The sequence below is a fragment of the Pinus tabuliformis genome, chromosome X (assembly GCF_031772625.1).
Source record: "Pinus tabuliformis cultivar Carrire ecotype Pingquan chromosome X, CPIR1, whole genome shotgun sequence".
Taxonomy (NCBI): Eukaryota; Viridiplantae; Streptophyta; class Pinopsida; order Pinales; family Pinaceae; genus Pinus; species Pinus tabuliformis.
Window position 1 is genome coordinate 460,420,157 of NC_142308.1, and position 15,298 is coordinate 460,435,454.

General features: G+C 40.9%; 1 protein-coding gene across 4 annotated transcripts in view; it reads right to left on the bottom strand.

The window, feature by feature from the left end:
* The window catches only part of LOC149140606 (uncharacterized), a 142,288-nt gene that overhangs the window by 56,632 nt on the left and 70,358 nt on the right, over window positions 1–15,298 (bottom strand). For all 4 annotated transcript variants that reach the window (XM_089446372.1, XM_089446370.1, XM_089446371.1 and 1 more), the window contains one exon: window positions 12,242–12,402. In XM_089446372.1, coding sequence (XP_089302498.1) covers window positions 12,242–12,402 — 161 coding nt within the window. The remainder of the gene's footprint in view (window positions 1–12,241; window positions 12,403–15,298) is intronic.

The window sequence follows — 15,298 nt, forward strand, 5'->3', positions numbered from 1 at the left end:
GGTCTGCAATTTTGTTGCAGGAAGACGAAATTTGAGATTGATGCAATGTTGAAGAAGGTTGACTCTTGTTGACTAGAAGTTGATCTTTGTCATTCTGGAAGGACTATCTTGGTGGATTGGAGGAGGTCTTTGTCTTGGTCAAAAGGTCTTGGTTGTCTCATTTGATTTGGTTCTAAAGGAAGAGAAGAAAAATTTCAGGCTTTCCCCTAGAAGAGGGGTTTTGCCCTAGTTGAGAGCCTACATACTGTGTCACTTATTGTCTCGATATTTGTGTATTTGTTTTTGATAGTTGCTTGATAATAAGATGATAAAACAAGATGTCAAGTCCCACTAGCACCACCAATTGAGGATGGGCCTCATCAACAAGGTGACCCAGGATCAAACCTCACGAGGGGTGGTTGTGCCCTGTGCTAAGGGGAGGAGACATTCTAAAAAATCCAGTCAGTTAAGGGTTGGTGTGGCCCAGGCCGGGTGCGATCCCCAGGTGACTTTGACGGCTTAGATGCCCCTAGGTCGCAACTCCTCAAGCCACAGGTCAAACCTAGAGGATCATAGACAACTTGACAAACAAACAAAAAAGAAGATAAAAGAAGCTAATAAGATCACTAAGAAATATCAAGTAATTATCAAGATAAGGAAATCTTTCTAGCTTTCTGATTTTCTAACACCTAAGTCCATTTGAAACTCAATGTTGTCAATGCCCCTACTACATACTCAGTATTGCCTTCAAGCTCAACATATAGGTCTCTAGGCTCTTTGGCTATCTTGGTGAAAATATCTCGAGATTTCCTCATGTGACGAGATGCCCCACTATCCACAAACCACAACCTCTACTAACGGTGCCAGAAAGGCATGACACCAAGGCAAAGTTCTTTTCAACCTTCTCAACCAACTCATCCATCTGTGTTGTGGCTGCCATAGATGTCTTTCCCTTGCCCTTCTTCCTACTTGGACACTGTCCGGCAAAGTGACAGAACTTACTGTTGGAAATTGTAACTAGGTTCGGCCTTCATAATGACCTTTTGTAAACATGACATTGTATATTTTGCATAAAGAAAGAAAAAGAAAAAAAATATATTTTATTTAAAGCATGGATTTCATGTTCAAGTTTAGATCAAAAGCATGTTTTTCATGCTTCTATATCTTTCTAGGACAAAGAAGAATTTATGTCATGTATTATAGTCCCATTTGGACTCATTGTAACAAAGAAAAATAATTATTTTGAGTCAAGAAAATCCATTTATTCCTCCAAGACCAAGTCGACATAAAGGAGGGTTATTTGGCCCCTCAAGAAGCCTATAAATAGAAGAAGCTTGACTCATTTGTAGCACCAACCAATCACAAGTTCAATCTACAACAGCGAAGGAGGAGAAAGAGCTAGAAGGACAAAGAAAAGACGAAGAAATCTAACTCTCTTGGGTTTATCTTTTTCTATCCACATGTGTGAAGTTGCTAGGGTTTTTCTGTGTAGCACTAGCTGCTAGTTGTAGGAGGCGGAAATTGCAGGGCCGAAATTCTGAAGTGAAGCTGCAGCAGTGATGCGGGGGAGCGCCCCCCCCCCCTTCGAACCCGCTCCCGAAGCGCGCTCCGGGCGGGAGCGGCTCGGGAGCGCGCTCCCCAAATCGCTCCCGGACGGGAGCGATTTTCGGGAGCGCGCTCCCGTAAAAAAATTTGCGCTCCCTGGTCTGTGAGGGAGCGCTTCAGGGAGCGATCGCTCCCGCGCTCCCGGAGCGCTTTTTAATGCCCGGGAGCGATCGGGGAGCGATCGCTCCCTGATCGCTCCCGGGCATTAAAAAACGCTCCGGGAGCGAATTTTAAAAATTCGGGAGCGATTCGGCGGAAAAAAATTCCGCGGACCCGAAAAAAACAAAAAATTTAACTTATTTTTTTGGATTTATAAGCCCAATGGGGCAAAACAAAATCATTTCAATGAGATTGAGCTTGAGTTTGAGAGCAAAGGAGCAAGGAGCAAGAGCTGAGGAGCAAGGAGCCAGAGCTGAGGAGCGAGGAGCAAGTGCCAAGGAGCGAGGAGCAAGCTTGCAGAGGTAAGTAACTTAATCATTTAGTTAGTTTAGCTGGTTAGGTGGTTAGTTTGGTTAGTTTAATTTACCTGTTTGAGTTTAAAGATCATTAATTTAAATTAAATTAATAAATTAAATGAATTAATCCCAATAAACTAAATTAATTTGCAGATTCAAGACTCAAACCCTACAAACATCAAACACGATGGACCTGGGGATTTTTATTGGCATTTTCCTCTTCCTGGTCCCTTTTCTGGTTATTATGGTGGTGGAGAGTAGGAAACGGAGGGGGCCTGAAACTGAAGAGGTGGATGAAGAAGCCGGAGGAAGTCAAATAGGTGAAAACCCCAGTGAGGAGGATGTGGAGGAGGGTGAACATGAGGGTCAAAAAACTAAACAAGACCAAACTCCATTGTGGAAATATGTTCAGAGGCCTGAAGCAGGGAGAGGGGGTGGAACCACTAAATTTCATTGCCCCCATTGCAATTCTGATTTCACAGGCTCATACACCCGTTTGAGAAGACACCTTTGCGGGAAAAGGGCATGGGATGGAGAGAAACAAATAGGAATCAGAACTTGCGACAAGGTGTCAACAGAAGATAGAGCCAAATACATAAAGGAAGAGGAGGACGCCCAATACAAAGCAAAAAGATCAAGGGGTTTCTTTGAAAGCTCACAAAGAACTCCTTCAGCATCCTCCCAAGGCAGTGGATATGGACATGGAGGCTCAGGGTCATCATCTTTACGCCGTAGAACCATATCAGATTTCCTTGATGAGGGGTGTAGGAATGATGTGGATTCAAAAATTTACAGGTTCCTCTATGCAAATGGGATACCATTCAATGTTCTACGCTCACCTTATTGGCACGAAATGGTTTCTGCCATAAATGATGCCCCTAAAGGATACAAGAGCCCTGGGTATGACAAGGCAAGAACAGTTGGCCTTGATCATGAAAAAGCAAAAATATCACATTCTTTGAATAAAATGACAAGTTCTTGGACTGACAATGGGGTGTCCATTGTATCTGATGGATGGACAAATGTAAAAGGCAAGCCATTGATAAGTGTTCTCGCTGTGTCCCGAAGTGGTCCCATTTTTCTAGCTGCACATGATTACTCAGACAAGTTCAAGACCGCTATCAACATTGCAGAAGCATTGCTTGAAACAATTGAGCGTATTGGCCCATACAATGTCATCCAAGTCATCACTGATAATGCTCCTAATTGTAAGGCAGCGGGAGCAATTATTGAGGATAGATACCCGAACATATTTTGGTCTGGATGTTTGGTTCACACATTGAACCTTCTGTTGCATGATATTGTCAAAAACAAAAATGAACAATACCAATGGATTGGTGATTTGTACAAGAAAGGAAAAAAAATGATAAAATTTATTACAAATCATAGCAATACCCATGGCCTTTTCCGCAGTCACTCGAGATTGGAGTTGCTGAAGATTGCGAGGACTAGATTTGGTAGCTATTACCTCACCTTCAGGCGCCTTTTGAAGGTAAGAGAGGGTTTAGCTAGCATGGTATCAAGTCCAAATTGGCAGGTGTTAAAGGAAAGGGCTACAAATGTAGCTGACATTGCAGGTTTTGAAACGGTGGAGGAGGCCGCTCTTGATGGGCAGTTTTGGACAACTGTGAGACAGGTATTGGATTTCACCAAGCCAATTTATAACATGATTCGGTTTGCAGATACAGACAAACCAGTGATTGGTGAGGTGTATGAGCAAATGGATACCATGTTGGGGGAAATAAAAGACATTGTTAATAACAGAGATCCCGACTTGTACAATCTGATTCACGATTGTGTGTGTCAACGGTGGAAAAGGCTTAACCTTCCACTACATTGCTTGGCGTATATCCTTACGCCAAAATACTACTCAGATTCTTGGTTGGGCAAACCTGCAGCAGGGGGTGGTGTTAGGACCAAACCCCATTTAGATCGAGAGGTAACTAAAGGATATCTGGATGCATTAGAAAAGTTGGTGCCTGACAGGGAGGAATGTGCAGCTGTGCGCCTTGAAATAGGCAGATACTTCACTGGCAGTGGTTTGTATGGTAACTTCCATGCAATGGACGACAAAGATAAATTTGATTCTCTCACATGGTGGGAAACATATGGCGGCGACGGACTTTTGCGAAAATTGGCATTGAAAGTTCTTGCACAGGTTGTAAATTCTTCTTCTGCAGAGAGGTGTTGGAGCACCTACAGTTATATACATAATGTGAAAAGAAACAGGCTCAACGAAAACCGAGCAGAAAGCTTGGTTTATGTGCACTACAATTTGAGGTTGTTGAGCCATTACTGTGATCGGGCTAATGAAGATCCCACATATAAAATTTGGGACAATCACCCTGAGGACGACAATTTGGAAGATGGCATTGTACATATGGAAGAACTAGAAGATGAGCTTGTACGGGATGAAGCTGAAGCAGCTGCAGCAGCCATGCCACCTCCACCTCAACCATCCAGTTCTCGGGGCCCGAGTCTTGTTCCATTGCTGTCGCCACCTCCATCGACACCCTCGCGTGGAGGCTCTAGTTCTGGTCGTCGGTCTGGGCGGGAGACTCCTAGAAGACCGCCAAGACCTACTTATACTCCTGGAGACTCTCGTGGCAAGGGCCACTTGTAGATTTACAGTTTACTTGTCTTTTTTAGTTTCTATTAGACTTGTGACTTGTCACTTTAGTTTTCATAACTGTTCAGTGTTGAGTTTTGAGTCCTTGACTCTTGACTCTTGACTCTTTCATATCATTATGACATTATGATATTTTTTGTAAACATTATATCACTAGTGACTGTGACAATGAAAATTTGAAGTTTGAAGTTGGGCCTTGGCAATTATAACTCATTGGTAATGATTGTGAATTATGAATATGATGCTTTGTGAAAGACTAAAGTTGTTTCATTTCATCTCATTATTCATGTTTCATTTTATAAATTTTTAACATTTCATATCATGTTAACAGTTAGAAGTTAGGACTTAGAAATATCTTCGATATTACTTCTTGTAATGGTTAAACTTGGCTTACAAGTACAACTTGTTACTTTGGTGATCAATGATGATAAATGTTATTGAATTGAATGTTATTTTAATTTATTATTTTACTAAGGTTGATGACGATTATAATTTCTAGATGATTGATGTGATATGGTTCAATGATCAATTTATGTTTTTTTATGTTTTTTATGTCTATTTCATCATTCTACATGTTTTTGTTGACATATATGTATCAAAAATTAAAAAATATAAAAAATATATATATTTTTAAAAAATCGCTCCCCGATTCGCTCCCAAACCGGGAGCTTCTGAAAATGGTCGCTCCCGCTCCCGCTTCCGCTCCCGCTCCCGCTCCCGCTCCCAAGTAACACTGAGCTGCAGGGCCGAAATTCTAGAGCAAAGTTGCAAAAAGTTGAAGTTTTGAAGTTGCCTTAAAGAAGATCTTGTTGGTGGGCTGACTTAGTGCTTGGGAGGATCCTAGGCTTTGGTCTATGGGTCTTGTAAGTCTCATTGTAAGAAGATTCTATAAAAAAAGAAATTTTCTTTCTATTTTTTACCCTTGAAGGGGTTTTGCCTGGCTTGTAGCCTACATCTTGTGTACTTTATCTCGTTGTGATCTTCATTGTTTTGGTAATTGCTTGATGAACAAGAAATGACAAGTAATAAAAAGCCAACTCATCACAAATAATTATCAAGGAAAATCACCTATAATCTACAAGTCGCTTGATTTTCCAACACTTATGACATGCAAAGCATTTTACTTTGCTCATGTCCTTCTCCTTTTTATTTTGAGAAGATCCTACTCCACCTTGGTTCTGCTTGACCTTCCCCTTGCCCTTCTTCACTTGCACAACAAGAGCAAGTTTCCCATCACACCACCATTCCTACATTGTCCACAAGTTATTGAACTCTCCCAAATTTCTTTCTAGATGAAGTCATCCCACAACTAACTCCAATTGCTTAGCACAACCCTTCAGAGCTACCTTCACTAGCTCTGAATCATTAATTAGTTCTCCCACAGCTGATAGCTCATCATGAGCCTGCTAGATCATGGTGAAATATGAGGCTACAGTCTTTGATCTATTTATCCAAATATTGTTCAACTTCTTCTGCAACACCATTATCCTATTCTAATTTTTACTCTAATAAAGCTTGGATAAGGTTGCCCACATCTTGTGTGTTGTGTACTTGTTATGTGAGAAATTATATGATCCCTCACACCATCTACGATAATACCCATTGCTTTCACATCCTTCATATTGTGCTCGGTTTCTTGGGCAAAGTCAGAAGTAACCTGGATCTTTGTGTTCGCAAAATCACACAAACCATTCATTTTTAGAACAATAGTGATTTGCTCCTTCCATGGACTAAACTTAGTGGCCCCATCCAACCTATCTTCATATCTCAAGCTCATTGATGCCATTTCACAAATCGACCTTGGCCACAGAACCCTTGTTGTAAAATAAATAAATAAATTGTTGTTTTAAAAAGGAACAACTTGCTAATGTAAAACCCTTGTGATCTAAGATCTCTTGATCAAACTTTGTGTAACTCGATACCATGTTAAATTTCTAATACTAACACAGATTTATTTATACCTCAACAACTTTTATTCAGGGAAAATTATTAAATAAAATTCTGAATTGTTATGAAAATAAAATCAATAGTATTTTTCCTTGGATCTGGGTGACCATGCAGCCTCAGGCACTCATCCCAAGGCACACAAACAGCATCCACCATTTGGCTCACCTCCCTCACCAAGTGGCACTCCTAGTAATCACTCCCCCTCCTGCGCGTCAGTTGTCATCATACGAAACTCCTCTGCTCCTGTGCCCCATCAATAAACTTACCATCCCCATGCTCATTCCTTTCTCTGGGCTCCATTCTCCTTTTGTCATTCTCCCTGGTGCTTTTCTCGGCTTCGTATCTACGATTCTACTTTACGGCTTTCTGACCATGAATTGTGAAAGGGGGAGGGGTCGGCGCCCCGGTAGAGGAAGAGGTCGGGGGTGCCACCCGACCACCTTCGACGACGCCACCATCGCTGCAATGTTTGACAATGGAATTCCCAACTCCATTCGCAGGGAGGTCTTGGTTACGGAGGAAGTTGAAATTCGCAGGGGTTGCCCGACGCTCTAGGCGCTCAAGAACCTCCTTGAGTGCCAACTAAAGGAGTGGGCCCAAGAGAGAATGAACACTTCTGACTAAATTGCATAGCTCTCTACTCACCAAAGTCATTATGTCTCCTCGCTTAGGCGGCTTTCCAAAGTCCTCCGTGTGGAATTCCCACCCAACATTCCCTCCTCCTCCTCTCCAGCTCCTTCCCCCTCCCATTCTCCGTTGGTCAGTTCCTCCTCCCCGCCCATACCCTATGCCCCCATGGCCCAACCCCCTCCCTCCCAAGCTCCTGTCCCATCGATGGTTGATGTGCCCTTGTATCCTCCTCGCCACAGTCCTTATGGCTGATACATTCTAGAGGAGCTTCCGATAGACACGGGCAGCATGCAGGCTCAACGCAGTGCCCAAGTGCATTGCGGTACCAGCGTAGCCACAATGCAATTTCAGTGCGGCAAAATTTAGCTTCTCGGCGACATGGCGACTCTCTGGTCAGTTTTTTCTCTACAATCTGGCCTTTCTGCAGGCCACCTCAGTTCTCTCCTTTTTGAAGGCGAGAAGCTCAGTGCCCTGAAGCCCCATGGCTCGATATGCATCATTTTTGGCACTTCATGCAGCAATTATGTACGGTTCATTCTCAGAAGCATGATTTTCGTTAACTGTTATCCCGTCATGCAAACTACAAAACCAGAGGGCTCTAGTTTCTCCTTCTTGGGGCAGAGCCCTTCCACTTTCCATCTCTGGTTTCCCCCTTTAGAGACATAGAAACCACTCTTGGCTATAATTTTTTGTAACTTCCCACTTGTTAATATAAATTTGCGTACAAAAAAAAAATCAATAGTATTTAACTTCGAAATTAAATATTTGTAGTGGAAAAATAAAATCAGAGAGATCAATCACATCACAACAGTAAGTATACACCCATAACAATTCTTCTTCATTAACATCCTCAGGAAAATATGTGCCTAGACCCATAGAGAAAATGCATAGTTGGAACTTGTAACTCAGCCCCTACTGGTAAACTCAGCCTAAGGAATTCTACCCACCAGAAAATTGGTATCCAAAAGAATCTGACCCTGGGGAAACATGGCCTCCACAACCAATAAATTGGCCCTCTCCTTTCCTCGTTGTAAAACCCTTGCGCACTCAAGAAAATCGACAAATTGGATAAACGGGCCTCTCCACAAATCGGCCTACTTTGCACTTTAGCTACTCAGCCTCTCAATTTCCTGAACTAGGCCTCCTAAAAATACTCCCAAAATACCCCTACACTCTTCCTCCCTTCTCCTCAGTCTAGCTGAGCCTCTTGCTCTAGAGAAAATTGTTTCCTCCACTTGTGTGTCTTCACCTCTCCCTTAGGTTTAATTTATAATTTCACCAAGCCAAATCCCTAACCCCAATCTCCTAAATGATTGATGATCGAGATTAGATCTTGCCTCACTTGAGATCAATGATTGAGATCATATCTAAGTCACTTAAATAATTTTATTATTTATCCTTAGTACTTTGGCTTAATAGTTCACAATAATTAATTGACTTTAACTATTGTATGTAGTAAAAATTAGACTTGGGAAAGAAGTCATAAATCACTTACTCCACCAAGAAAGCACCTAAGTAGGCAATCAACCATCTCCTACATGCTAAGAGAACAAGCTCATGTAGAAGACCTTCCGAAGCTACCAAGAACTTTAACCGCAACTCCGTTCTACTACGAGTTGTAAGGAATTGTCAACTCCTTTATACCTGCCTCTTCGCAAAATTCTCATTAGAGATATACTCACCCCCATTCTCTGATCTAAGGACTTTCACCTTCTTCCCTATCTAGTTTTCCGTAAGAGCTTGAATTCCCAAAACTTGTTGAAGACCTCACCTTTGGTCTTCATGAAGTAGATCAATGTCCTCTTGAAACAATCATCTATAAAGGTCATGTAATAGTTGTAACCTCTCAAGGACCCTACTTACATAGGACCACATGCATCTCAAAAAACTAGAACCAACAACCCTTTGAACCTAGAATCCTTGCTTAGAAAAGTTGTCTTGGCATACTTTCCTAAAGCACACCCATTGCACAATGCAAACACCCTACTACTCCAAGCTTACTCTGAAAAATTAATGATAATTTACCATAATATAGGTAGAGCCCTATGATGCAAATGTGCCATCCCCATGTGCCACAACTCACACAAGTAGCCATTGTCATGCACTAATGCTCACATTGGCTAACCCCCTAAAACATGTATATACTATAAACTACCCTCTCTCCTCCCAATAACGCACCTTGTACTGGATATAGAAAATCTTGGCCTGATGGATACCAGCCCATCACAAAAATTCACCTCATGCCATTGTCCTCCATGGCTGAGACTGCTAGAAGGTTCTTTGTCAACCCTAGTACATATAGAATCTTTGTCACCTCCATAGTCTTTCTTGACACTAACTGAAACTAGATGCTACCAATCCACTCTATTGCACATCTGTCATTGTCTCCAAGCTCCACTTATAGCTCTGAGTTTGGTTCTGACATACTAGTAAATAGATCAGGTGATTCCATCATATGATGATGAGAAGCACCACTACCACAAACCACACACCTTTATTAATGGTGCCAGAAAAATAGACACAAATGAGAAATATGTCTCAAACTTAGTGGAAAACTCAACCATTCGTGTGTTAGTTGATGCAACTACATGTGTCTTCCCTTTGCCCTTCTTCTTGCTCAAACAATGACTACATAGTGGCCGCATTTGTGACATGCAAAGCAATTGACTTTGCTCATGCCCTTCTCTCTAGCTCCTGAGGTACCTTTTCATTGTCTGACTGGCAATGGCAAGGTTCTCAGAATCACCCATAGACTGGCCCACCATGAAATGACTCCTTTCGAGTCTCCTCCTATACAAATTCATCCCATAACCACTCTCAGTTGGGTAGATTCTCACGTGCTATGAACCCTTTAACGAAGGACACCCATGGCTTGGAAAAACCATGCAGGGTTGCCTTCACCATCTCCTCATCTGTCACTTTTTCCCCAACTACAGCCAACTCATCTCAAAACCTATGTGATTCTAGTGAGATATGAAGTAACACTATCTGACTTGGTCATCTTGGTGTTTCTCAGCTTCTGCCTCAACACCAAAATATCACTGCTGGTAAAATAAGTATATTGTTGTAAAACCCTTATGTTGTATAATCTACCCCAACAGTGTTTCTAGTGCTCTGGTACCATGTTGAACTTTTAACACCAAATCTGATTTATTTTTCTCACAATTATTTTCATTACCCATAAAATAATTTATGCTCAAATTAATTCTAAAACTGTAAAATAAATACGTTGGTGTTCTCAACTTAGAAATAAAAGACGCAGCATAAAATTAAATAGAATATCACCACAAGACAGCAGAAATCCTGCCCAATAAATTTCCATTCACTTTCTATTAACCTAGAAAATTTTGAGGGGTTAGACCCACAAAGAAATTACGAAGAAAATATAGCAATATTAGAACCTGAAATTCGCCCCTAAGATTTTTGGCCTAAGGAGGAGTTCAACCCTTGAAAGATGGTTGCTTTGAAAGATGAATTGGCCCTGACCAATCTTGCCATGTACCTGCAAAAACTCAGCCCTCCTAGCTGTACAAATTGTGCACTGGAATTCTCAACCTGTTCATGGAAACTCGGCCTCCAAGTCTTTGCCCACCTACTAGAAATCTTGGCCCTCTCTTGCAATCTCTGCTTGCTCAGGTTTTTCTCTTCTTTCTCTCCTCCAAGTCTCAGCCACACAGAAATTCTCCTCCCAATAATCTGCTGCACACCTGTCTTCTTTCTTCTTAGTCACTTCAGCCTCTCACTCATGAAAAAATCGCTTTATCAAAATAACGTGTCTCCCTTAGCCTTTAGGTTCTCTTTATACTTCCATTTGAGCCAAATCCCTATTCTCCAAAGTGATAAGGGTCAGGATTAAATCCTAGCCCACTTAAATCAATGATGGAGATTAGATCTAACTCACTTAAAGAAGTAGATTATTTATCCTTGGAGACTTTAGCTTAATAGCCAACATTAATCAATAAATTACTTGATGTGTTTCTCTTAAATTAAAAGTAGGAAAAGAATTAATAATACTTTCTCCTGTCAAACAAGAACCTACAGAGAACTCTCTCCTGCATGCTAGACACTTAGCCTATGCAAAAGACCACCAGATGCTTCAAAGTTACAAACATCATCAATCCATGCCTTGCAGTCTCTTCCAGTTTCAGCAAAAGCCTAGCAAGTTTGATTCTTCCTTGGTGAAATTTCTGGCAGCATGAAGTGCTTTTGAGGTTTAGGCTGCCAAATGTGGTCATTGGCTATATTTACTTAGAGGCCTGACCGTTGCGATCCATTTATAATTGTAAATTAACCCTGTACTTTACTGAGAACTATAGATACTAAACAAGCCATTTTCAGTATAAAATATTAATGAAAACAATGCTATAGCCATGGAATGAAAATTTTCACATTTTTAAGACAGTGGTGGAATCACAGATTAGAGGTGCAACATACTTGGAACCATACAAATTCATGGCCAATCTATTCCTAGACTAACATCAACTTGCAACCACTTTCATAACTCTGTCAAGCAACCTATCATTTAGGGGTTAGCTACTACTACTGCCCTCTAAATTGACTGAATTGCGCCCATCTAAATTAGCTAGCAAAGTTACAATGTTAGCTTACTCTGAGAACTAAACAGTCCACTTACAGTTCCAACAAAAGCTCATTTCCTGACTACTAAAGACAGACCCACTTATACAATACTCCACAGAACAAAATAGCTTCCAGATCCTTTAAGCTACAAAGAGATTTTAATATTCCATATTGCAAAAGTTGGATTGCATTTTAACCTCTAATCTAGTAAGTTCTACAAATAACAAATGCAAATATTTAGCATGACATTCTTCTTTAATTTCCATTTGTAATATCAAATTCCTTGTTCACAGTTATTATATATCATGTTTAGTGCAACAGGTCAAGACTAAATAATCCAAATGTCCCAATAAAATATGGTCACTGTTACAGAGTTCAAATAGGAACATAGGACTCAAAATGTAAGAGAGGAACCTACTTGCACAGGAAGACCGGCTGAAATGCAGTAATCTCATGCCCTCCTTTCAAAAGTGCATTTCTCTTCTCAATCTCTTCCTTATGCTTCTCAGAAGACAGAACTTGACAAGGACCTTGGATAGAACCCACCAGATTGTTGTCTCCATGATTTGATTCATAAACCTGAAGTCAAAAAGTAATTAACCCCTTCCAAAGTAGAGCCTTCCCTGATACAGCATCAAAAGAGCAGTAACAATAATCTCTATAATTCACAAAAACATTTTAAAAAACAAATAATCTACAACAATATTAACCTTAGTTTTTCCCCAATTAGACTCCATCAAACTTGCCAAACCATTACAATTTCAGCAGCCATCCTTCAGTCAGGAAACTGCCCCAGTCATAATGATATGTGACTGGGAGATGATGGGATAATTTACAGAATATAGATACAGATATGCATTCCTTTTCAAGAAATATATTTAAATAAGAAATTCAAAGAACACAGTAGAAAATTAGAATGCTTTAATCAAATAGTGAGTAAAGATTTCAACCATGTTCTCATATACAATGGTGTAAATGATGAGCCAGAAAAATGATGGAATAAAAGATATGCCAACAAATTTCGCAAAGCCAGTTGGGATGTCACTGGCTGAAACATACAAACAGTTTCTGAACAAAACACTTAGGCCACACATATACGCTTCTCTTTGAAGTTTGAATCAATCTACTGTCAGAATACATGGACCTTCACATAGGCTAACTGTTAAAGGCCATAACAGGAGGACAATTTGCGCTTGAGACAGGTAAAATGAAGTAAAACTCTTAAGATTCTAAGGTAAATTGAAAATAACCTTACAACTCTGTTTGACAGTTAACTTCGTAAAGAAAGACATCTTGGTCAGGTGGCTTGCAGAGAATACAACATAATCAATGAATGTATTAGATTGATTTACAATGAGCAAAGAAGCTCGATAAATAATACAAATGTATTTACATAAATAGAAACAGCAAGTTTCTATAAGAAATAGAAACAGCAAGTTTCGTCTAAGAAACTGCTAATAAGATCTGAATAGCATAAAGGAACATAAATGTATGCTATAAAGAAGAATAACATGACAAGAATCAACAATATAAAACACAAGTCATTGATAACGGAATTCTTCTAGGAAACTGCTAATAAGATCCAAATGAGCATTAAATACTAAAATAGCATTATTCTAATACCGTCCCTTAATGCTCAATCTATTTACAACACCTATAGACCCTCTGAATTTTACAAATTTATCAGGACCAAGGGGCTTGGTGAGAATGTCTGCTGGCTGCTCCATTGTGGGAACATACAACAACTGAATGGATCCGTCTTCAACAAGCTGTTGGATGTAGTGACAATGGGTTTCCACATGCTTTGTTTGTTCATGGAAGATTGGATTCTTGGCAAGTTTGAGCACTCCCTGATTATCACAGAACAAAGGAGTAGGACCGGCCTGGGAAACATGCATATCCACAAGCATACGTCAAAGCCAAACTGCCTCACAAGATGCCTTAACTGCTCCCCGATACTCTGCTTCTGTCGAGGAAAGGGCCACTGCCTGCTGCTTCTTACTAGTCCATGTGACAGCACCGGATCCCAGACTAAACACATACCCAACTGTAGATTTACGGTCATCAACCGAATTGGCCCAGTCAGAATCTGTGTAACCACTGAGTATAGGATCTGAACTCCGAGTGTACAGAAGTCCATAATCAGGAGTGCCACACACATAACGCAGCACACGCTTCGCTGCTATCCAATGATCAGCCTTAGGAGTTGACATGAAGCGGGAAACGTAGCTCACTGCAAAACTGATGTCAGGTCTAGTGGCAGTGAGGTAGATGAGGCTGCCCACTAATTGCCTGAATAAAGTTTCATCAACAAGTGGTGGGGATGACTGAGCTGAAAGTTTGAGCCCTAGTTCCATAGGAGTCGAGGCAGGTTTGCAATCCTGCATTCTGAACCTGTCCACAAGATTTCTAGCATACTTGGACTGAGAGAGAAAGATGTTGTTCTCAGTCTGCCAAACTTCAACCCCCAAACAATAATGAAGGAGTCCCAAATCTGTGATATCAAAGGTGCTGCACAAATCTTGTTTGATCCCATGGATCAAATGTGCTGAACTGCTAGTAATGATAAGGTCATCTACATAGACAACCACAAACAAAATATCATCACCAGTATGCTTGATATACAGGTTTGTATCAGATGGGCTACGCTAAAAGCCATGATCTGTTAGGTACTTATCAATTTTCATGTACCAAGCCCGAGGAGCTTGTTTCAGAACATAGAGTGCTTTGACTAATCTACAAACTTTTTGTTCTTGAACGGCAACCTTGAATCCCGGAGGCTGCGTCATGTAGACTTCTTCCTGTAAGTCACCCTTCAGAAAAGCACTCTTTACATCCATCTGATGGAATTTCCAACTGAACTGAGCTGCTAAGGCAAGGACGAGCTGTATGGTACTCATCTTGGTTGTAGGAGCAAAGGTCTCCTCATAGTCGATGCCTTCCTTCTGTGAGAACCCTCGAGCAACAAGGCGAGCCTTATACTTGTCTAGGGTTCTGTTGGCTTTATATTTCACTTTATACACCCATTTGCAGCTAATGGGCTTCTTCTTTACAGGAAGATTAGAAAGGGTCCAAGTGTGATTCTTCTGAAGACTTTGAAATTCAGCTTCCACAGCTTGTTCCCACTCAGGTATACCCTTAGCCTCTGAATAGCTTTGAGGCTCAAAAACACTGTGTAGGTTAGCCATAAGAGCAAAATTGACTATACGTTGTTGTTTGCTCTTATTTCTGGAAGTTCTACCTTCAAGGAGCTCATTATCCCGGAGATCACCAATAGTTTTAGCCCACCATTTAGGCCGGAGAGTAGAAGAACCAATATCAGGAGTGGGTAGAAGAGGCTCAGGAACAACAGGAGCAGCAAGAGGAGGATTATTTTTCGGAGGAAGCTTAGGCAATGCATCATCAAATACTGATGCTGCATCATCCCTCCCATCAGGTGGACCTAACGGAAGAAGAACATTGTGAGGTTGATCCT